The sequence below is a fragment of the Desmodus rotundus genome, chromosome X (genome assembly GCF_022682495.2).
Source record: "Desmodus rotundus isolate HL8 chromosome X, HLdesRot8A.1, whole genome shotgun sequence".
Classification (NCBI taxonomy): Eukaryota; Metazoa; Chordata; class Mammalia; order Chiroptera; family Phyllostomidae; genus Desmodus; species Desmodus rotundus.
The window spans coordinates 45,765,985-45,790,700 of record NC_071400.1 but is presented as its reverse complement, the minus strand read 5'-3'; the positions used below and the strand labels follow the sequence as shown (position 1 = coordinate 45,790,700).

Here is a 24,716-nt window from a genome sequence, read left to right as displayed (position 1 = left end):
AAAGCCTCTAGCAAAGTGCACAGCACCTAGTAGTCCTCCATAAGAATCAGCATCCCCTTTCCTCCCCTGCCCAAGAAAGATTCTTATTGAGTAGAGAGAGAATGACCTCAGGTCACAGGGTGAAGGAGTCAGGAGTAAAAAGGTGATTTTATCTAACTTTCCAGATGAAAAGTCATGAACCATGTTCAGGTATGCTTGGGTTCACAAGGGACCAGTTTAAATCCTTTACACAAGGATGAAATTAAGAAAAAATACTTGGCATCAGAGTGCATTCAGCTGTATGTTAACAAACTGGCTTAAACAATAAAATAATGTATTATCTTACATAATAGGACATCCAAACATCCTTACATAGTGTGTGATGTAAGGTTAGTTGGTTCAGTAGCTGGATAATTTCATGAAGGACACAGTTTCCTAACCTATATTATGTAACAATAGAAAAGGTAAGTATTGTAAACTGTATTAGGATGGAGAGACTTGTAAATGGGAGTGTAAATGAGCTAAGCCCTTATCTATGAAAGCAGGAAGTCAATAGCTGATGTTTAAAATGAAAATAAATAGTACAGAGAGTCATGTTATTTAGAAATTTGGAGGAAACTACTAGGAAAGAAACAAACTAAAAAATGTTGCGGATCTTTATGTCTGAGCCCCGCATCCACCATGGATGAAGAATAAGTTTACCAAGACATGATCTGCTTGGGAAGGAAAGGTGGCCAATCTCTCAAAGGAGAAGAGCCCCGAGCCTTTTCCTCCGTGGGCTTTTATTAGGTTCATTCGCACAGGAATACAGATAAAGCTCATCAATCATTGTCAGGCAGTAAGGGTCAAACAATACATAACTTACAGAGAACTTTGAGGGCTTATTCTGAGTTACGGTTAATTATTTAAAGGGCTATAAAACTCTGGGCCCCAGACTCATCTCAGGTCTGGACCCTTATCTTTTAAGCTGAGGTATAAATTAAGTAGGTTTCACAGGATTGTATGCATTTTTTCTTAGGCCTGATTCCCCAGGGAATCCGCCCCTCCTAGCACAGGACTGCACTGCCCTCTGTTATTGCTTCAGGCTTAAGTCAGGCAAGGGAAGTAAGGCAGCCAAGAGATTAGGAGACTTCTTGCAGACAGAATGAGGACTCAGGCTATTTCAAAGCCGAGGGGCGAGGGTCCATCACCCCCTTTTTCTATAGCCCCCTGGAGTCCTTCCCTGTGGGCTTATTTCTGGTGACCAATGCCTGTGTTAGGTCGTTCCTCCCTTGAGGAATCTTACCCGTCATTGGCTAACTGGCCAAGCTCAGGGCCAAGCAGGGTGAAGTGGGCAGGGGTGGCACACCTGCCAGGGAGATAAGCTTTGTCTCCTTAATGGCTTATGGTCCCAATTCTGACTCAGCCTTAACCATGGGGGGTTACAGCTTCTGAAACCAGGCAGGGAGGTTCCCAACAACAACAACAAAAACTACCAAGAAAAATGAGAAGTTATTGTCCAGGAAATAAGTCTAAAGTAGGATGAGGTGGGGGCAGGAGGATTTTTGCTTTCATTATAAACTCTTCTGTAATTGTTTATGTTTTAAAATAATGTGCTTTATTCCTTTGATACTTTTTTTAAAATTTTAAGTCTACATAATTCTTTTTTTAAATTGTTTTATTGTTGTTCAATTAAAAAAAAATCCATTTATTTGACTTTATTTCATGCAAGCTCTAAAAATTGATCATTTCTAAGTCCTGGGAACATGGTCATAAAATCCAAGTGACATCTTTCTGAAAGTGAATTTGTGCTCTGGTTGACTCAGATATTACACACCTAATTTGTTCCTGAATACAGTTTTACTTTTAATGACCTGATGGTCAAACTGGTAACCTGACAACCAGTTTCAAAAATACAAGAATAAAAGAATGTTTGTGTTTGTATAATTTAATAACTTTTCAGAGAGAAAATATATCAAAAGAGTTTCTGGTCAGCAAATGAAGTACTTTAAACTTGTTATGAGATGATGAGCTATTTGCTTACCTGGGGGTTTTCTTTAAAACACTTTTTGAGGGGTTAGAGCTGAAGGTTTTTCACTAAGGGGTTCCTCTCTTATCATGAGCCTTAGCTTCTTTTCCAAAGTTTCCTCTACCAGCATCAAAGTTTTCACGAAACTCATCTGTTACCTGGCCCACAGATTGGCCACAGCCATACTGTCTGCCCTCTCTAAAGCCTAGATCCCAATCTGTGTGGATGATATAGTCATCTAAGGTGGTTCCATTCAGGAACTGCATGGCATTTTCAGCATCAGTTCTGTTGTGGTATTCTACAAAACAGAAACCATATGCCATTTTCTTTATTTTATCTAAGCCCATAAATACATTCCTGACATTGCCACATCTACTAAAGAGCTCAAATATTTGTTCTTTGGTTGTAGAAAAGGAAAGATTCCCCACATACAGAGTGCAGCTTTCTTTCAGTAATTTTTCATGCTCTTTGTTATCACCACTGAAATGCTGGTACTGATCCTCACTCAGCTCCATGTAGGAGTCACTACACAGAATTTTCAGGTCCTTGGACATGATGCCCAACAAGCTCTGTGAGGGCAGCAGGTCATGATCAGGCTGGCAACAGTGACACAAACAAAATCCTAAATTAAATGTTTTTAAAAGTAAAGTTACAGGTGTGCGGGTGGGGGGGAGTGAAGGGGGGAAATGGGACAACTGTAATAGCATAATCAATAAAATCTATTTTAAAAAATAAATAAAGTTACAAGGAAGGAAGAAGAAATAGAAACCTGTGGATATTTAAGATGTTTGTGCCAACATGTGCTGACACCTCAGCTTTTGACCAGGAGGATCATGTCAAGGCAAACCCAAAATAGAAAGTTCCAGGTCCCAAGAACATGGTCATGAAATCAGGAAGTCTTCCTGGAAAGGAAGTTATGCTGTCTTTGGTTGACTCAGATCTTACATACCTAATTGATTACCAAAGAATATATTTAATAACAGTATGCTCTTGAAAAGTATGGCATAAAATAGTAAAAATGGATCTAATTTTCATGGACAATGAGTACTAGTGTCATTCCTGATGAAGGACTAGACATCAGTAGGTCACATATATAACCAAGGTTAAAGTACAAATACATTTGTGACATACTCTTTCATAATTTAAAATAATAAATTTGTGATTCATATCTATAGTATGAGAATCAACATATTCTAGTTAGATAAGACAGAGTCCCTATATATACTATCAAGTATGCAAATACATCTATAAAAATGAAAACTCTCTTGCATCATAAATTTAAATTAACATTAGATTTTATTAGCAATAATTCCACTCATCATATTAGACTTTAGAAGGACTCTTACTTAATTACTTGAATATTCCAAGCCTATTTTTAAAAACCTTCCCAGATAATTTTAACTGATGCCTTTTTATTCCTTTATTAAATCTTCCTACTGTGGTGAGATGCACTAAAAATGATTCAAACAGTCTTTGCCAAGAGTTTCTGTGGTTTCCTGCCTCAACAGTACTTGAATGGAACCCAGCACTTGACCCCCCATTCCAGCCAGCTACCCAGATTCATCCTTCTGCCACCTCCTCACAACATCCTCAAACTGCCCCAAGGCCCCCCACCACCACTTGAGCACCGCAAAGCTGCCTGTCCTCAGCCTCCCATCTTCAGCTGCCCATCATGACTACTGCACCCACCTTGCAGGTGCCCCAGAACTACCACCAGGACTTGAGGCTGCCATCAACCATCAGATCAACCTGGAGCTCTATGCTTCCTACCTCTATCTGTCCATGTCTTACTATTTTGACTGCAATGTTCTGGCTTTGAAGAACTTTGTCAAATATTTTCTTCACCAATCTCATGAGGAGAAGAAACATGCTGAGAACCTGATAAAAGCTGCAGAACCAATGAGGTGGCCAAATCTTCCTTCAGGATATCAAGAAACCAGACCATGAAGACTGGGGGAATGGGCTGAATGCAATTGAGTGTGCGTTATACTTGGAAACAAGTGTGAATCAGTCATTATTCGACTTGCACAAACTGGCCACTGAAAAAAAATGACCCTCATTTGTGTGACTTCATTGAGACTCACTACCTGGATGAGCAAGTGAAATCCATCAAGGAATTGGGTGACCACGTACCCAACCTGCACAGGCTGGGGGCCCCTGAATCTGGCGTGGCAGAATATCTCTTTGACAAGCACACTCTGGGACACAGTAAAGAGAGCTCAGCCTTAGGCTGCTTTCCCAAAGCCACGGGAGTGACTTCCCTGGTCACCAAACCGGTACATGCATGTTGGAGTTACATTTACTTTTTCTATACCTTGTACCAAATCATCACTTATGTCTCTCATTTGTACCATTCCTTCAAATAAAGTAATTTGGTACCCCCCCCCAAAATATGATTCAGTTGGTTTTAGCTCTGCTTTTAAAAAATAAGCATTAGTACCCCTACCTCTCCTATTTTGTAATGATTCCCAAGTTTTAATGTGAAAGAAAAACCTGCAGAACTAGATAAAATGCAGATTCTTACAGCCTGTCCTCAACAGATTCTGACTCTGTAGATCTAGAGCAAGACCCAAGAACTTACATTTAACATTTAACTTGCATCCCTCAGTGATCCAGATGCAAGTTGTCCACGAACCACACGTAGAGATTTCTCTTAACAAACATTTAATGAGCACTCTTTATTTGCCAGGCACTATGCTAGATGCTATAAATATATCAATGAATAAGACACAATGAAAGTACAATTTTCAGAAATTATTGTATTCCCAGCACCTCACATTAACAATGACTCATGCACACATTAAGCATGCAATAAATACCTGCTAAATGGATGAACACATGAGTTCAGAATTGGTGATGAAGCCAGACAACTAAGCATGAAACACAATATGATGTGATCAGTACTATTTTAGAGACATACATGGAGGAAAGGGAGAAGGGAATTAATATTTTCTCGGGATCTACCTCATGATGAACACTGTGTGCAATTTCTATTATATCCCACAAGAGGAGAAGCAATTACTCAGCTTGGGGACATCAGAGAAGGCTTCCAGAAGATGGGCTGAATGCACTGATTCTCAAAACACAATGTGTGTGTGTGTGTGTGTGTGTGTGTGTGTGTTTGGTGAAGATGTAGATATTTAGGGAATGAACCAGAGAAAACATGTGCAAGAGCAGAATGTAGTCAAAGAAAAATAAAAGTATAGAAAACAGAAATTGAAGCCTCAATAAAAGCAGGTGCAAACAACAGTGCTGTACAATTCATAGCAATGAAAATGGGGGCCCCTGCCTACTTAAATGTCGTTTGAAGAGCAGTGGGAAGCCCAGTGCCCAAAAATCATCTTCCTGACAGTCTTTCAATAATGTCTGAAAGTCTGCCACTGGAAACTCATTACTTTGAATCATTGATAAGTTGTCCCCCCAAAATAAATATCCCTCCCAGACTTCATTTCCTTTAAAAAAAATCTAGTTACTAGATTGGCAGATCAGAGAATTGATAGCTATAGTGGATTTCATTTCATGCAGGCATTGGGCAAAGTTTCCCATAATTGCCTTGTAGATGATATGGCAAAATACAGGCTGGATGCTTCAGCTGTTTGTTAAGATGAGTTGTAACTAACTAGTTGAACAAATAAATGGTTTGGTGTCAGACTAGATAGGAATTTCTAGCAGTTAGCCATAAGGCTCTATTCTTAGTTGTGTGTCTTGTTTGACTACTTTATAATTTGGCTTACTACAAACAAGAGCTTTTAAAACAGAGTTGTCCAAAGATGGAGTGGGCTGCCTTGAGGTGCAATGAACACCAGACACTAAGGTGTTCAAGCAAACCCTTGCCTAGTAGTCAAACAGTGGAGAGGCCCCTTTTAATCAGCATAGTGTTAGGAATCAAGCATGAACTTAAAAATCAAAAAACCTCAGTTCAAACCTCAACTTCACTTTGCAATTTGACCTTGGGCAAACTGCTTAACCATACTGTTTTCAATGCCCTCATCTGTATCAAATGTTGTGACAATGTCATATGTAAAAGCATCTAACACAATGCTGAACACACTATAGGTATTCAATAAATAGGAGGTATTAGCCAAATTATTTCAATTCTGTGATTCAATGACTAAGAATAGAACATATAAATATATATGAAATCTGCCAATAACACAAAGGTTGGAGGGATTTTAAAAGAATCTGGAAGGTACAGAGGATCAAATACAAGGTGACAGAAGGAGACTAAACTTTGTGATAGTGAGCACACAATAGAGTGTACAGATGTCACATTATGAAGCTGTATACCTAAAATTTATATGTTATTGACCAGTGTTACCCCAATAAAGTTATTTTAAAAGAGAAAAAGAAAATGGAAAGGATCTCAGCAGCCATGGATGATGCTGAACTCAAACTGATAGAGTGATGGATAACACTTAAGAATAAACATAAAGTATTACTTTCAGATTCAATACATGGTAAAGGGACAAAGTAAAGATGATCTGGAAAGAGCACAGGCTTGGGAGCCCTGCTTTATAATTGGGCCTTCCCATACTTCATTCATTTCTTCAATCATTTCTTCATTCATTCAATAAACATTCATGGAGCACTGTGCTAGATTCTGAGGAAATAACCAAAAATAAGATGCAACCCTGCCCTCAAGAAGCTCACAACTTGGGGAGGCAGACAACTTAAAATAAAAATTTCAACATAATGTGATTAGTCTCCTTACAGGAGTGCATACTAGGCCCAGAGGTAGCACAGAGAAGGGAGGGAAAACTACAGAAGTGGAAGATGGGGATGGGGCACAGCTTTCTAGAGGATATGACCACTGAGTCTTTTTTTAGAAAAATAACACTTTATTTTTTTAATAACCAATTCAAACTTGTATTGCAAAAATACAAGTATAAGAGGATGGGCAATGTAAGTCTGCCCTTCACCCCTGTGTCCCTGCTACCCAGTTCTCTGTAGAGGCAAGTCATTGTCACTAATTTCTTGAACATCTATTCAGACCTACTCCAAGTTCAATTTTGAAAGCTGAATAAAGGTTTGGTTGGAAGACAAGAAGTCATTCTAGTCAGAGAGTACAATGTGTACAAAAAGCATGGAGACATGATGGAGTGTGTTCAGTTTGATGTTATTTGGGCAAGATTAATAAGAAAAAAATAATAGGAGATAAGAGTGGAAGGGTAAGCAGGACCAGGTTGTGAAAGGCCCTTATAAGGCATGTGGAGATGCTTGGACTCTACCTGTAAGGAGTGGGAGGCCATGATAAGGCTTGACACCTAGGAGTGATGTGATCTGGTTTGCATTACAGAAAACTCATTCTACCACCAGTGTGAAGAACAGATTAAAGAGGAGTAGGCCAATAAGCAAAAAAGACCAGTTGAGAAACTATTTAAGTATTTTTTTAAAAAAGAAATGATGCAAAGTCTGGGCTAATATGCTATAGTAACATAAAGAAAAAAATATATGAGATAGATACTTAGAAGACAGACCTAACAGGTCTTGACGACTAGCTGAACAAAGAGTCTAGAATGACTCCCAAGTTTTAGGCCTAGACAACTGTGAGGATAGAGGTCTGAGTCACTAAAATGGAGATTTTGAGGTTGACAGAGGAAGAGTGGCAGATTTGAGTAAGGAAGATAAATTTGTGACATACTGAGGGTTTTTTTTCAATCTTCCATTGTTCTTATTTTTTATTTCTTATTGTATTTTTCCATTACCATTTATTTACCCTATACCCCCTCCCACCTGCAATCACCACACTGTCATCCATGTCCATGAGTCCTTTTTCCTTTTTGCTCAATCCCTCCACTCCCCTACCCTCCCCCACCTTAGCTCTCTATGAGTCTGTCTCAGTTCAGAATATAATGAACAAACTGAACTGAGTTTGTTTTTGAGGTACCTGTATGTCCCACAAGTTTAGTTGCAATTGAGCATTCATGTTTGAAGTTCACAAGATAGGTGAGGGTATAAATATAGATTAAGCAGTCAACAGCACAGTAGATAAAAACATGGAAATAGATTACATGATTTAGGGGAAAGGCATAGAATGGAAAAAAAAAATAATGTGAAAGGCCAGGATGTCAGATGAAAATCCACAAAGGAACATAATAAGGAGTAACCAGAGAGGAAGGAGAAAAATCACGAGAGGAGCAGCATCACCAAAGCCAAGGAGTAGACATTTTCAAGAGAAGCATTAAGACAAAAGTAGAATAACAGTGATCAATTATGTTAAATGCAACAGGGAAAAGTCCAGTGAAATTTTTAGTTAGATTGTCATTAAGCATGTCATTGGCTTCCTTAACAAGAGCAGTAACAATGGGACTTCTGGCCAAGATGGAGGCATAGGTAGATACACTTTGCCTCTTCACACAACCAAAAATAGAACAACAACAAATTTAAAAACAAAAAATAACCATACCTGCCTGAAAATCAAACTGTATAGAAGTCTGACAACCAAGGAGTTAAAGAAGAAACATTCATCCAGACTGGTAGCAGGGGCAGAGAGGACTTGCAGCAAGGCTGTAGCTGGAGGATGGGGATGGGTGAGGTAGCAGCTGGCAAACTGGCTGGTCCCACAATGGCATGTGGATAAACTGGGAGGAACAACTGGGGAGAGAGACAGACCAAGCAACCCAGGGTTCCAGCATGGGGAAATAAAGCTTCAAAACCTCTGCCTGAAAAAAAACCTGTGGGGGGAGCAACTGGAGAAACTCCAAGCTTCTCAAAAGAGTTCATTGGAGAGACTCACAGGGTCCTAGAACACACACAAAACCACCCACCTGGAAATCAGCACGAGAAGGGCCCAATTTGCTTGTGGGTAGTGGAGGAAGTGACTGAAAGCCTGCCAAGAGCCGAGAAGTGGCATTTTTCCCTCTTGGATCCCTCCCCCACCAATGTCGCCGTACAACAATGCGGCGACATGAGTTGCCCTGCCCTGGTGAATATCTAAGGCTCTAACCCTTACTACATAACAGGTGCACCAAGACAAAAAAAATATATGGCCCAAATGAAAGAACAGTTCAAAGTTCCAGAGAAAATACAACTAAGTGATGAAGAGATAGCCAACCTATCAGATGCACAGTTCAAAACACTGGTAATCAGGATGCTCACAGAATTGGCTGAGTATGGTCGCAAAATAGAGAAAAAAGTGAAGACTATGAAAAGTGAAATGAAGGAAAATGTACAGGGAACCAACAGTGATGGGAAGGAAACTGGGACTCAAATCAACAGTTTGGAGCAGAAGGAAGAAATAAACATTCAACCAGAACAAGATGAAGAGATGGCCGCAACATAGGTGGGAGTGGAGTCCACTTCCCCTCAACGCCAGGGAAATACCTAGCTGATCTGAGGAGCAGAGCGAACAGCCAACAGTACTCCAGCATATATGAAGATCAGAGACCAAAGATAGAGGACATTGAAAGATCTGACGGTAAGAAGAGTGCTCAAGGACAATAAGGTCCCCGGGCCCAGGACCCGGGACCGCGTGGTACAAGGGCGGCAGAAGCGCCAGCCTAGGAGCAGGGGCTGCTGCAGGAGTCTTGGGAGAGGGCCAGGCTGAGCTGTGAGCACCCAGGTGCTTGATTGGACCAGGGGGGCTTGAATAGGAGGAATTTCTCAAAAAGAAAAAGAAAATAGAGACACTCAGGGGCTAGTTAGAGAACTCTCGGCAGCAGCCGCGGCCCCTGGCGCCCCTCCCCCCTCCGCCCCAGGACTACGAGCGCCAGATAAGCAGCCCCAGCGCTCACCTGAGGTCCGGTTGCGCGCACGGGATTAGCGAACTGGGGGCACCCACATGAAACCCCGGAGGGGCGCCAACACCTGAAACCTCCAAGAGCATCTGGAGCAGAGGTTAGCTGCTCCACCCACAGGCCCAAAACCTCGGACCCGAGTGCCTTGTGATTCAGTCCCAGGGCGGCCCCGCCCGCCTGAGAGACTCAAGCCCAGGGCGGCTGGATCGGCAGGCTGTGCGCTCCAAGCACAAAGCCGCTTGAGAGCTTCACAGACCCAAAGCGGCTGGAGCCGCCGCGTGCGTGTCCCAAGAACAAAGCTGCTGGATTGGCTGACCAACGGCCAGATTGCCTGCCAGGGACCACACCTACAACGCCTACCTAACACCTGCACACAGAGCCCTGCAGGGCCTACTAGCTCTCCAGCACAAAGGGAGAACACCCAGCAGAGGGAAGCTGCAGGGCTAGGGGAGTCTGCAGGCTGAATAACAGCGAAGCGTGTGGCCCAGGAAGGGAGAAAAGTGAAACCAATCCTTCCAACCACCCCTTCCCCTTGCACAGACAGGACAACCAGCAGAACTAAACTGAACGGTTTAAAGCCAGCAGAAGTTTGGGGTTTTTTTGTTTTTTGTTTTTTTTTTTCCTTTCCTCCTTTCCCCCTGAATTCCTTCTTCCTCTCTCTTTTTTTTTCTTCATTCCTTCTTTCTCCCATCTTTTACCATTTTTATGTCTTCTTCCTGCCTTCTTTTATCTATTTCTATGTTTTAATTTTTGTTAAAATTCCTTCTTATCTTGCCTCCGATCTTTCTTTATTCCTTCTTCCCTCCTTCCTTCCTTTCCTCCTTTTCTATTTCCTTTTTCCCTCCTTCCCATCTTGTTTTTTTTTTTTCTTTCTTCCCCCCTTTCTCTTTTTCCCACAGGTGAGACAACAAAACCTGGAGTGCAGAAAAGACCAGAGTTAGACCGTGTTAAACCCATAAATGTCAGCTCAAGACCAGTGAGCACAGGAGATTAAGGAGACAGCACCACAGAATCCCATTGGCATTCTACCATAGAAGTTCATACCATAAACCCAGGGAGTCAGAATAGAGCAATTTAAGAAGCAGAGTCCAACAAGAAGAGTCTCACAAACAATGGGAAGACAAAGAAACAATTCCCAAATGAAAGGAAAGGAGGAAGGCTCAGAAATAATGGTAACTGAAAAAGAGGCAAGTCAACTATCAGATACTGAGTTCAAAGCAATGGTTATCAGGAAGCTGACTGAGCTCTCTGAGCTCAAAGAGAACTACCAGAAACTACAAGGAAACTACAATGAACTCACTGCAAACTATATCAACATGAAAAAGGAAATAGAAACTATCAACAAGAGCCAAGAGGAAATGAAGAATACAATTTCTGAATTGAAGAACAGAGTAGAAGGAATGAAAAGGACTTAATGAAGGAGAAGATCGGATCAGCGAGATGGAGGATAAAGTAGAAAAAAACACCCAGAAAGAGCAAGAAAAGGAAAAGAGACTCAGAAAGAATGAAGAGGCAATAAGGGAAATGCAGGACAACATGAAATGTAAAAATATCCGTATAATAGGAATACCAGAAGCAGAAGAAGAGGAGCAAGGGATAGAAAACCTGTTTGAAAAAGCAATGATGGAAAATTTCCCTGATCTGAGGAGAGAAAAAGTCACCCAAATCCAGGAATCCCAGAGAGTCCCAAGCAAGAGGAACCCAAAGAGACCCACTGCAAGACACATCATAATTAAAATGGCAAATTTCCAAGACAAAGAGAGGATCTTAAAGGCAGCAAGGGAGAAAAAGGAAGTAACATACAAGGGAGCCCCAATAAGGTTAGCAACTGGCTTCTCAATGGAAACGCTCCAAGCCAGAAGAAAATGGCAAAAAATATTCCAAGTAATGAGAACCAGAGGCCTGCAACCAAGACTACTTTACCCAGCAAGGCTCTCAATCAAGATAGAAGGCCAAATAAAGAGTTTCCCAGACAAAAGAAGTCTAAAAGAATACAGCTCCACCAAACCAGCTCTGCAAGAGATGCTAAAGGGACTGCTTTAAGGAAAGGAAGGAAAAGAGAAAGACAGAGGAACACAGGTAGGAAATAATGGCAATGAATAACTACCTATCGATAATACCTTAAACGTAAATGGATTAAATGCTCAAATCAAAAGACATAGAATAGCTGAATGGATAAGAAAACATGACCCACACATATGCTGCCTACAAGAGACCCATCTCAGGACAAAAGACTTACACAGACTGAAAGTGAAGGGCTGGAAACAAATTTTCCAAGCAAACGGACAGGAAAAAAAAGCAGGGGTAGCACTACTCATATCAGACAAAATAGACTTCCAAAGAAGGGCCATAAAGAGAGACCCAGAAGGTCACTTCATAACACTCAAAGGAAGAGTCCACCAAGAAGACATAAACATTGTAAATATATATGCACCCAACATAGGAGCACCCAAATACATAAAGAAAATCTTGGAGGACTTCAAGAAAGATATTGACAGCAACACAATTGTGGTAGGGGACTTTAACACCCCACTATCAAAAATGGACAGGTCTTCCAAACAAAATATCAACAATGATATTGTGTCACTTAACAATACCCTAGAGGAAATGGACTTAACTGATATATATAGAGCTTTTCATCCCAAACAAGCAAAATACACATTCTTTTGAAGTGTCCATGGAACTTTTTCAGAGATAGACCACATGATAGGACACAAAGCAAGCCTCAACAAATTCAAGAAAATTGAAATCATATCAAGCATTTTCTCTGACCACAAGGGTCTGAAACTAGAAACCAACCCCAAAGGAAAAAACCCAAAACACTCAAAATCATGGAGACTGAATAGCATGCTATTAAACAATGAATGGGTCAAGAACAAGATTAGGGAAGAAATCAACAACTTCCTGGAAACAAATGAAAACGAACTCACAACAACCCAAAACCTATGCGACACAGCAAAGGCAGTCCTGAGAGGGAAGTTCATAGCAATACAGGCCTACCTTAAGAAGTTAGAAACAGTTCAAACAAACAACCTAACCCTATGCCTACAAGAACTGGAGGAACAACAACAAAGACAGCCCAGAGCAAGCAGAAGGAAGGAAATAACCAAGATCAGAGCAGAACTAAATGACATAGAGACTAAAAGCACAATTGTAAGGATCAATGAATCCAGGAGCTTGTTCTTTGAAAAGATAAACAAAATCAACAAGCCTTTAAGTGGGCTCATCAAGAAGAAAAGAGAGAGGATCCAAATAAACACAATTAGAAATGAAAGAGGAGAGATTACAACTGATACCACAGAAATACAAAGGACTGTAAGAAATTACTACAAAGAACTGTATGCTAAGAAATTTCAAAACCTAGATGTAATGGACACATTTCTAGAAAAATATAATTCTTCCAAAACTGAATGAAGAAGAAGCAGAAAACCTGAACAGACCAATAACAGCAAGGGAAATTGAAGCAGTCATCAAAAAACTCCCATCACACAAAAGCCCTGGACCAGATGGTTTCACAGGAGATTTCTACAAAGCATTTAAGGAAGAGCTAACCCCTATCCTTCACATACTATTCGAAAAACTCCAAACTGATGGAAGACTCCCAAACTTTTTTTATGAAGCCAACATCATCCTAATCCCAAAACCAGATAAAGACACAACGAAGAAAGAAAACTTCAGGCCAATATCGCTGATGAACATAGACGCTAAAATTCTCAACAAAATATTAGCAAACCGCATCCAGCAATATATTAGAAAGATCATCCACCATGAACAAGTGGGATTCATCCCAGGGATGCAAGGATGGTACAATATTCGCAAATCAATAAACATAATACATCACATCAACAACAGCAAAGACAAAAATCACATGATCATCTCAATAGATGCGGAAAAAGCGTTCGATAAGATACAGCACCTATTTCTGATAAAAACACTCAGCAAAGTGGGAATAAAGGGAGCAGTCCTCAACATAATTAAGGCCATATATGAGAGACCTACAGCCAACATCACACTCAATGGACAAAAACTTAGAGCTTTCCCACTAAGATCAGGAACAAGACAAGGATGCCCTCTCTCACCACTCCTATTCAACATAGTATTGGAAGTCCTAGCCACAGCAATCAGACAAGAAAAAGCAATAAAAGGCATCCAAATTGGAAAGGAGGAAATGAAACTGTCACTGTTTGCAGACGACATGATAGTGTACATGGAAAACCATATAGACTCCACCAAAAAACTACTGGAACTAATAAATGAATTTGGAAAAACAGCTGGATACAGAGTCAATACCCAGAAATCAAAGGCATTCCTGTACACCAACAACAAAACTGCAGAAACAGAAATCAGAAAAAAAATCCCTTTCGATTTAGCAACAAGAAAAATAAAGTACCTAGGAATAAACCTAACCAAGGAGGTAAAAGACCTGTACTCGGAAAACTACACAACACTGAAGAAAGAAATTAAGGAAGATACAAACAAATGGAAGCATGTACCATGCTCATGGATTGGAAGAATTAACATCATCAAAATGGCCATACTACCCAAAGCAATTTATAGATTCAATGCAATCCCTATTAGAGTACCCATGACATATTTCACAGATATAGAACAAACATTTCAGAAATTCATATGGAACCATAAACGACCCTGAATAGCTGCAGCAATTTTGAGAAAGAAGAACAAAGCAGGAGGGATCACAATACCTGATATCAAACTGTATTACAAGGCCACTGTAATCAAAACAGCCTGTTACTGGCATAAAAACAGGCACATAGACCAATGGAACAGAACAGACAACCCAAAAATAAACTCAAGTATGTACGGTCGATTAATATTTGACAAAGAGGCAGGAGCATAAAATGGAGCAAAAACAGCCTCTTCAACAAATGGTGTTAGGAGATCTGGACAGCTACGTGCAAAAAAATGAAACTTGATCACCAACTTACGCCATACACCAAAATAAACTCAAGATGGATAAAAGACTTAAATATAAGTCGTAACACCATAAAAGTCCTTGAGGAAAACATTGGCAGGAAAATCTCAGACATTCCACGCAGCAACATCCTCACATACATGTCCCCTAAAGCAAGGGACATAAAGGAAAGAACAAACAAATGGGACCTCATCAAAATAAAAAGCTTTTGCATGGCTAAAGAAAACAGCACCAAATTACAAAGAGAACCAACAGTATGGGAAAACATATCTGCCAATGATACCTCAGACAAGGGCCTCATCTCCAAAATACATAAAGAACTCACAGGACTCCACTCCAGGAAGACAACCAACCCAATTAAAAAATGGGCAAAGGACTTGAACAGACACTTCTCCAAGGAAGACATAGAGAGGGCCCAGAGACATAGGAAAAGATGCTCAACATCACTAGCCATCAGAGAGATGCAAATCAAAACCACAATGAGGTATCATCTCACAGCAGTCAGAGTGGCCAACATAAACAAATCCACAAACAAATGTTGGAGAGGATGCAGAGAAAAGGGAACCCTAGTGCACTGTTGGTGGGAATGCAGACTGGTGAGGCCACTGTGGAAAACAATATGGAATTTCCTCAGAAAACTAAAAATGGAACTTCCATTGAAGTTCCATTGTCTATTGACCCAGCAATTCCGCTGCTGGTATTATACCCTAAGAACCCTGAAACACCAATCGAAAAGAACCTGTGCACCCCAATGTTCATAGCAGCACAATTTACAATAGCCAAGTACTGGAAGCAACCTAAGTGCCCATCAGCAAACGAGTGGATCCAAAAACTATGGTATATTTACACAATGCAATTCTACGCATCAGAGAGAAAGAAGGAGCTTATATTCTTTGCAACAGCATGGATGGAACTGGAGAGCATTATGCTAAGTGAAATAAGCCAGGAGGTGAGGGACAAATACCATATGATCTCACCTTTAACTGGAACATAAGCAATAGAAGAAAAAGCAAACAAAATATAACCAGAGACATTGAAATTGAGAACAATCTAACAATAGCCAGGGCTGAGTGGGGAGGGAACCTTGAGGAGAGGGGATTACAGGAACTACTATAAAGGACACATGGACAAAACCAAGGGGGAGTTCGGGGTGGGGGTGGGAGGTGGGTTCACCTGGGGTGGGGTGGAGGGATGGGGAGAAAAGGCATACAACTGTAATTGAATAACAATAAAAATTTAAAAAAATATATTGGAAAAAAAAAAAGAACTATATGAAGAAAAAAGAAGTCAAAAAAATGAGGAGAAACTTAGGATCTTCCAGGAGAACTTTAATCGTTCCACCATCCGAATCATAGGGGTGCCAGAAAGAGAAGAGGAAGAGCAAGAAATTGAAAACTTATTTGAAAAAATAATGAAAAAGAACTTCCCCAATCTGACAAAGGAAATAGACTTCCAGGAAGTCCAGGAAGTAACAATAGCCAGAGGGCAGTGGGGAGGGGATAGTGGGGAGAGGGGTCTGTAGGAGCTACTATAAAGGACACAAGGACAAAATCAAGGGCGAGGGTAGAGGTGGGGGAGGGAGGTGGGACTGGCTGGGGTGAAGTGGAGGGATAGGGAGAAAATGCAGACAATTGTAACTGAATAAAAATAAATTAATTAATTTAAAAAAAGAAAGAAATGAAGACACCAGGGACTTGAGGTAGTGGGGGTCCCTGAGGAAGTTCAGAGTGTCTCAAAGAGGTTGGACCCAAGGAAGCAGAAACCAAGGCACATCATAGTTACATTACCCATTTTAAAAAAATTTTTATTGTTATTCAATTACAGTTGTATGCCTTTTCTCCCCATCCCTCCACCCCACCCCATCCAAACCCACCTCCCTCCCCCACCTCCTTGATAATTGAAGGGAAGAAATAGGATGAGCAAAAGTTGAGCACAGAGTCAAAGGAGAGGTTTGTTTGTTTCTGTTGTTAAAGTTGGGCATACTAAATGCTGATGGGAAACAGCAAGTGAAAAAGAGTTATTGAAGATACAGGTAAGAGAGGGAATAACCAATGAAGAAAAGTCCCCAAGGAGGTGGGAGACAATTGGCTCTATAGCATAAGTAGATGGATTAGCCTTCAACAGGAGAAGTTATGCCTACCACTGCAAGATAAAAAGAAAGGAGGTTAGGACATATAGGGACACAACTCTGTGGCAGGGTGGGGTGAAGGCAGGAAAATGAACGTTAGTAGCTGATGGTTCACATTTGCATAATGAAATAACAGGTGAGGTCATCTGCTGAGAATAAAGTGGATCATAGGAATAGGTTGGTGAAATGGAGTGGAAGTGAAAATGATTGAAAGGATGAAACTTGTAGATGGGTCATTTACAAGGGCACTGAAGTCACTCAGGAAGGTGGCCAGTGTTGGGGAGATAATAAGTGAGGTGCAGAGATCCTCAATAAGAGATCTGGAGGACAGTACATAACAGTAGGAAGGAATGGAGGAGGGTAATTGTACCATCTCCTGGAGCCATGAGTTAAGAAAGAACAGAGAACCTCTACCACTGAAACTTTGAAGAAGTTGCTTAGAAGATGTTAAGTATCTGACCCAACATAAATGTTTGATAAATGTGAAATGACTTACTCTTTAAGACAACATGATCATATAATTAGAATATCATGGGAAGGAAGTGTCCTAATGGATGCAGCACTGGTCAAACAACACATGGAGTAGTATGTCCATTTCTAGGGACCTTATTTCAAAGGGAACAATTACAAACTATAGTGCATCTAGATAAGGATCAAAAAACTATCAAGTTCTGATTAGAAATTGGACATGTTTGGTCTAGCAAAGAGATGGTTAAAGGAAGATATGACAGCCCTTGTGAAACATTTGAAGGGTTATTTCTGCTCCATATGTTAAAAGTTAGATTAATGGATAGAACTTACAAAGAGAAGGTTGAAAGTGTTTTTCAGCAGTTTTTATTTATCCAATGATGAAATTTGAACCTATCTAGCATATTCAAGTGGAGGCTGGATGAACATTTACATACAAAGGGTGTCAGAAATGCCAGAGTTGAGAGAGAGAGGGAGAGGGAGAGAGAGAAGATGGAAAAGCAATGGAGTCATTTGTGGGCCTCAGATCATCCAGTTGATTTATAGAGACTGTGAGAGATTATTTCCTACTTTAAAAAGTAGAGTTTGGCTAGAAGGCCCTCCCTGACTCTTGCTATTGGGGAAGAATGAGTCAGAGAATCTAAAAATAGAAGAAAAACTCGAATGGCTCGAAATGATCACAATTAAAATCTTAAGGGGAGGGAGAAAAGAAGGTGTTGAGATAAAGCAAATAACCTTCCAGGAAACAAATTTTAGTAGCCTTCTGGAATTGCCGGGAGGACTCTGCAAAGAACTGTTTCAATGGCTGCCTTAAATAAACTCTTGGTATTATTTCAACTATGTAGAAAAAATAAAGATCTGGACTCTTTAAAAAACCAGGCTGGTTCCTGCTCCAGATGAAGGCAGCAGCTCTGAGAAAGGAAATTAAAAAGAGCTGGGATAGCAGTGTTATATGTCATAAGACTGTTCCTAGTAGTAGAGAGAGCTAAGAACAGCTGTTGAGATCTGGAATCCCATAGCCAGAGACATAGTCTTGTGCCAAGGGAAACAAATGCCTGATTGAGACTGATTAGAGCTCAGAGTGGTAGAAGATGCATATATGTCTTTAACACCTGTATTTTTAAAAGTAGTTGAGACAACTGTAATAGAATAACAATAAAAAAGTACTTGAGCATAAGCTAAAAGAGATAGGCAAACCCAAAGCAGAGGCAATGGCCTGGGGACAGCCTACAGGAGAAAATATAATAATTGGTGACTATTTAGTGTAAAAGTTGATCCTGATAAAATTAGGTATGAGATGTTAATAATGCTTAACTTTTTGCTTATTTATCATTTGCACCATATAGCCTTGCTATTCAAAACATTGCCCATGACCCAACATGAGCAACATCACCTGGAAGCTTGTTAGGAATGCAGAATCTCAGGCCCCTCCGCAGCTGCTGAGCAATAATCTGCATTCTTACAAGCATCTGGTGATTTGTATGCACAGCACAGTTGAGAAGCACTTCTGTACCTGGTTTCTTAGTTGAGTTCTTGCCTAGCAAAAGCCTTTTTATTCTTCCTTTCTTTCCTCCCTCCCTCCACCGCTTTTGATTTCTCTGATCTTTGTGTTTTGTTTTTTTTTGTGTGTGTGTGAAACAACAAACAACTCTAATTATGACTAATAGCCCAAGGAATAGTGCTCCAGATAAGAAAAATAAAAGGATGGCCAGGTACATATTGTAAAGCATAAGTTTGGGGAGTGGGAAACTACTGTTTTGGTTTCTAATTCTGCTGAGTAACATTTATCAAGCTCATTAACTTTCTAAGCTTTAGTCTCCTCATCTGTAAAATAAAGGTCCTTATAGTATTTACCTCATAGTGCTGTTCTGAGGGTAGAATAATAAGCAGGTGTGTCAACTGCCTGGTACATTGCCTGACACAGAGTAGGTGCTCAGTATATAGTAGTCATTATTAATGAAAGCCATCAGTTTTGAAGTAAAGTTAGAAATAATGAAGAACTAGTATTATGATCTTCTCCAGCCTTCCAAACTACATAAAAGTCCCCATCTACCTCATCCAATTCCACCTCCTTGATTCCAGGGCCAGCCAGCAGTCAAGCTAAACCATTTCTTATTCCATCGGTCCATCTTCTGGTTTTTGCTGAATTAGTAAGATTTCTCCTTTTTCATTGCAAATGGACCACAGTTTTAGTACATTGCTAAAAGCAATTTTTTGTGGACTTGCCTGGAAATATAACAATCATTTATAACAGTTTGTTTCTCCTATGGAAAAATACATGTCACCTTCCAAACAATTAACTTCAGAATTAACTTTGAGATCTCACCCTGTATACAAGTTGGAGGCTACCTGTATGTCAACATTTTGGAGTAGTGACAAAGAGGTAGATAAACCAAGTCCAGAATTCCAGAGATGATGGAAAGATAAAGAATGCTTCAAGGAGTGGAAAGCATGGCAAATAGATCAATCTGAGTGCACATTATCAAGATTTTTGAAAGCTAATATAAGAAGGGAGATACATCTCAGGAAGGATACTAAAAAAGAGCAACAACGATATAAGCCATTTTTATATTTTATTAGGTAAGGGGTCCCTAATCAGCCTGGGACCTACAAACCTTATGAAGACCTTACAAGAGATCTTTGCAAGATCTTTGCCTTCCTCCTGCCCTGCAATCTGTGATTTGCCAGGATTCTCAGCTCAGATAGGAAGACAGAACGCTACATTCCCACCACCCAATCCTCCTCACCCCACAACCTGACAGCCAGCCCCCAGTTTGGTCAGCTTCTCTCTGACCTTACTCTCCTTCTTTCCAGGGGAGATCAAGGCTTCAGGAAAGTACAACACAAGGTTTTCTTTTTTAAAAAAGTATTTCTTTATTTATTTTGAATTTTTAACATTATTTATTGTTCAATTACAGTTGTCTCAATTTCCCCCCCATTGGTTTTTCTACTAAAAAAGAATAGGACTCCTGCATTGGATAAAATGAGATGACTGGTAAAAACAAGGTCCCCAGGATGGAAAGGGATGCAAACCTAGTAACAAAAGACAATGGAAAAGCCAAGGACTTTTGCACCTTCTCACTGTAGTCTTTTTTAAAAAAAAATTATTATTATTCAGTTGCAGTTGTATGTCTTTTCTCCCCATCCCACAACCCCACCCCATCCAAACCCACTTCCCTCCCCCGCCTCCACCCTCCCCCTGAATTTTGTCCATGTGTCCTCTATAGTAGTTCCTGCAAACCCCTCTACCCATTGTCCCCTCCCCAGTCCCCTCTGGCTATTGTTAGATTGTTCTTAACTTCAATGTCTCTGGTTATATTTTGTTTCCTTTTTTCTTCTGTTGATTATGTTCCAGTTAGAGGTGAGATCATATGGTATTTGTCCCTCACTGTCTGGCTTATTTCACTTAGCATAATGCTCTCCAGTTCCATCCATGCTGTTGCAAAGGGTATAAGCTCCTTCTTTCTCTGTGCTGCAAAGAATTCCATTATGTAAATGTACCATAGTTTGTTTGGTTTTTTTTTTTTTTTGAGTTTTTCTTGGGATATACAGCTATGATGGGACCACCGAAGATAATGATGACATTGCTGAATAACTCACCCAGGGTTGGGTGTTGAACACCAGGTTGCAGAAACTCCAGCTGAGCTCCCACATGTGAGGGAGCTGAGAGCCTCACCTTGTCAGTGCTATCGCTGATGGAAGTTCAGGGTGGGGATCCTGAGTGACTGCTGTGAGGGGTACAGGGAGACATTGTGCCAGGGTGGATTGATTTGCACTGAGGGCTGCATACTCTCTCAATGAATTCCTCTCATGGTGAAAACATGGACTGGAAGAGACTTAACAGGGAGAACTGGAATCACCTCCAGTCAGTGTACAGAGCACAGGTCACGTGGTGCAGTGGGAAGGAACCTGGGATGTGCACAGAGGGGTCTGAGTCCCTGGTCTTACCCTGTTCTGTGACCTTGGCAATTCTGTTCCCCTTCATGCCTCAGTTCCCCAGTTCTAAGTTGAGGAAGTGGAATTCAAAAGTCCTTCAAATTCAGTAGGATTCCCCTGAGAACATGAGGAAATTTTTCCTAATCCAGAAAAAAAAAAAGTACATCTGTGCATTCAAAATATTTGCTAAATTTTTGAAGTTCAACTATGGATTGATTATCTGGGTTCAACCCATGAGTTATAGGACTCAGATCAACACCTCCCGCACTAAGTCATCTAAAGGCTATTTTCCATGTGACTACCTGAATTTATGGCCAAATACCTAATAAGCACTGAAACCAGTTAGCAAACTGGGAAAAACTTTACTGAAGGCAAAAATAAAGACTCAAGCCAGTTGTTAACAAAGATTTCCAGTAGCTTTGTGGCAAAATCGTTTTTTCAGATCAATATTCAGTTGGCCAAGAGAAAGTGTGGTGGAGTGAGCAAAAAAAAACCACACTTCATTAGCTGTCAAAATCTAGTTAGGGTTTTTGTTTTTTGTTTTCTTAACCATTCTGCTAACAACTAGAATTGAGATTTTGAGCTGGGGACTTCCCTGCCCCGGTCCCCTCTTTTCTTATCAGTGAAATGAGAGGGTTGGACCAAATGGCTTCTGCAGGTGCCAGCTGGGACATTATGTGACCTTCCGTATATAGGCATTGGGATATCTTCCACTTGATATTTTGGGGGCTTATTTTATTTTTGTATTTTGTTTTCAAACAGGTAATTGTGTAATCAAAGTAGCTCTGGGAGAAGGGGTTGCCGAGTGTGGTGTCTCCTGAGTTCCCAGCATTGAAGATCCTAAAACCATGTGGCAGAAATACAACCACTTCCTCCTAATGAAAAAATAAAAACACCAACCGTTTGTAAGTTTAAAAATTAAAGGCAGGTGGGTGTAGAAGACAGGATGAAATGAGAACATTTTGTTAGCCTAAATAGCCCTGGCTCAGCCAAGTCAGTTCATCTGTTAGTCTGGCGAGAGCCAGTGCAGAGGGGAGCAGGGGGCCTGGGGGGTCACTGTGGGCAGGGCAGGGTGGCACCAGGCAACCAAGCTGATCCCAGCTCCAGTTGGAATCCACAGATAAGAGAATGCTGACCAGAGCTCTTATTCTCTGCTGTCGGATCTTCATTTTTCTACCCTTCTGACTCCAGTTAGTGTTTGTAGCTGTGAGTTCACTCAGCCTCTGAGGTCACGTTGCTCAGGTAAAATGATTAGAAGATGGACTGCTTTCAACTTTTCTATCTCCTACTTCCCTGAGTTTCTGTTGTATATTCTATAGTCCCCCTCCTCAGTTTTATTAAGATATAATTGACATATAACACTGTATTAGTTTAATGTATACAACATCATAATTTGATATATGCATATTTTGCAAAATGTTTAGCACAGTAAGATTAGTTAACATTCATCATCTTACATAGTTTGTAACTATTTCCTTGAGGTGAGAACTCTTAAGATCTACTCTCTTAGCAGCTCTCAGATGGAAATATTTTATTGTTAACTATAGTCACCATGTTGGATGTTACAGCCCCAGCAATTACTTATAACTGGAAGTTGGCACCTTTGACCACCCTAACCTAATGTCTCTGTTCTATAGGTTTTACTTCTTGATATTAGCACTGATAATATTTTACTATTGCTTCTGGCTTCATATATGGTGGCTTATCTATTTTACTCATTTTATTAGGTCATTGAGAGGGGGACCTGTATTTTTTTTTAATTTTTTTAATTTTTATTGTTATTCGATTACAGTTGTATGCCTTTTCTCCCCATGCCTCCAACCCACCCCATCCAAAACAACCTCTCTCCCCCATCCCCACACTACCCCTTGATTTTGTCCATGTGTCTTTTATACTAGTTCCTGTAATCCCCTCTCCTCACTGTCCCCTCCCCACCCCCCCTTACTATTGTTAGAATGTTCTTAACTTCAATGTCTCTGGTTTATTTTGTTTCCTTTTTTCTTCCCTTGATATGTTCCAGTTAAAGGTGAGATCATATGGTATTTGTCCCTCACTGCCTGGCTTATTTCACTTAGCATAATGCTCTCCAGTTCCATCCATGCTGTTGCAAAGAATATAAGCTCCTTCTTTCTCTCTGCTGCATAGAATTCCATTGTGTAAATATACCATAGGTTTTGGATCCACTCATTTGCTGATGGGCACTTAGGTTGCTTCCAGTACTTGGCTATTGTAAATTGTGCTGCTATGAACATTGGGGTGCACAGGTTCTTTTGGATTGCTGTTTCAGGGTTCTTAGGGTATAATACCAGCAGCGGAATTGCTGGGTCAAAGGGCAGTTCCATTTTTAGTTTTCTGAGGAAATTCCATATTGTTTTCCACAGTGGCCTCACCAGTCTGCATTCCCACCAACAGTGCACTAGGGTTCCCTGTTCTCCGCATCCTCTCCAACATTTGTTTGTGGATTTGTTTATGTTGGCCACTCTGACTGGTGTGAGATGGTACCACATTGTGGTTTTAATTTCCATCACTCTGATGGCTAGTGAGGCTGAGCATCTTTTCCTATGTCTCTGGGCCCTCTGTATGTCCTTCTTGGAAAATGGTCTGTTCAGGTCCCTTGCCCATTTTATAATTGGGTTGTTTGTCTTCCTGGAGTGGAGTCCTGTGAGTTCTTTATATATTTTGGAGATCAGGCCCTTGTCTGAGGTATCATTGGCAAATATGTTTTCCCATACTGTTGGTTCTCTTTGTAATTTGGTGCTGTTTTCTTTAGCCATGCAGAAGCTTTTTATCTTGATAAGGTCCCATTTGTTTATTCTTTCCTTTATGTCCCTTGCTTTAGGGGACATGTCTGTGAGGATATTGCTGCGTGGAATGTCTGAGATTTTCCTGCCAATGTTTTCCTCAAGGACTTTTTTGGTGTTACAACTTATATTTAAGTCTTTTATCCATCTTGAGTTTATTTTCGTGTATGGCGTAAGTTGGTGATCGAGTTTCATTTTTTGCAAGTAGCTGTCCAGATCTCCCTACACCATCTGTTGAAGAGGCTGTTTTTGCTCCATTTTCTGCTCCTGCCTCCTTTGTCAAATATTAGTTGACCATAAAGACTTGGGTTTATTTTTGGGTTGTCTGTTCTGTTCCATTGGTCTATGTGCCTGTTTTTATGCCAGTACCAGGCTGTTTTGATTACAGTGGCCTTGTAATACAGTTTGATATCAGGTATTGTGACCCCTCCTGCTTTGTTCTTCTTTCTCAACATTGCTGCAGCTATTTGGGGTCGTTTATGGTTCCATATAAATTTCTGCAATGTTCATTCTATATCTGTGAAATATGTCATGGGTACTCTAATAGGGATTGCCTTGAATCTATAAATTCCTCTGGGTAGTATGGCCATTTTGATAATGTTAATTCTTCTAATCCATGAGCATTGTACATGCTTCCATTTCTTTGTGTCTTCCTTAATTTCTTTTTTTAAAATATATTTATTGATTATGCTATTACAGTTGTCCCATTCGCCCCCCAACTCCACTC

General features: G+C 40.5%; 1 protein-coding gene and 1 pseudogene across 1 annotated transcript; one reads left to right on the top strand and one right to left on the bottom strand.

Annotated features, from left to right (window-relative positions):
* Positions 1-2,055: 2,055 nt before the first annotated feature.
* NCBP2L (nuclear cap binding protein subunit 2 like) lies at positions 2,056-2,541 on the bottom strand. Its single transcript, XM_024551635.1, has one exon. It carries the CDS (start codon positions 2,539-2,541, stop codon positions 2,056-2,058), a length of 486 nt encoding a protein of 161 aa, XP_024407403.1.
* Positions 2,542-3,659: 1,118 nt separating this feature from the next.
* On the top strand, positions 3,660-9,966 carry LOC112296864 (ferritin heavy chain pseudogene; annotated as a pseudogene).
* Positions 9,967-24,716: the final 14,750 nt, after the last annotated feature.

What these genes read in the sequence shown, in the direction of transcription:
- NCBP2L (XM_024551635.1), bottom strand. Translation starts at nt 2,541, where the DNA reads ATGTCCAAGGACCTGAAAATTCTGTGTAGTGACTCCTACATGGAGCTG.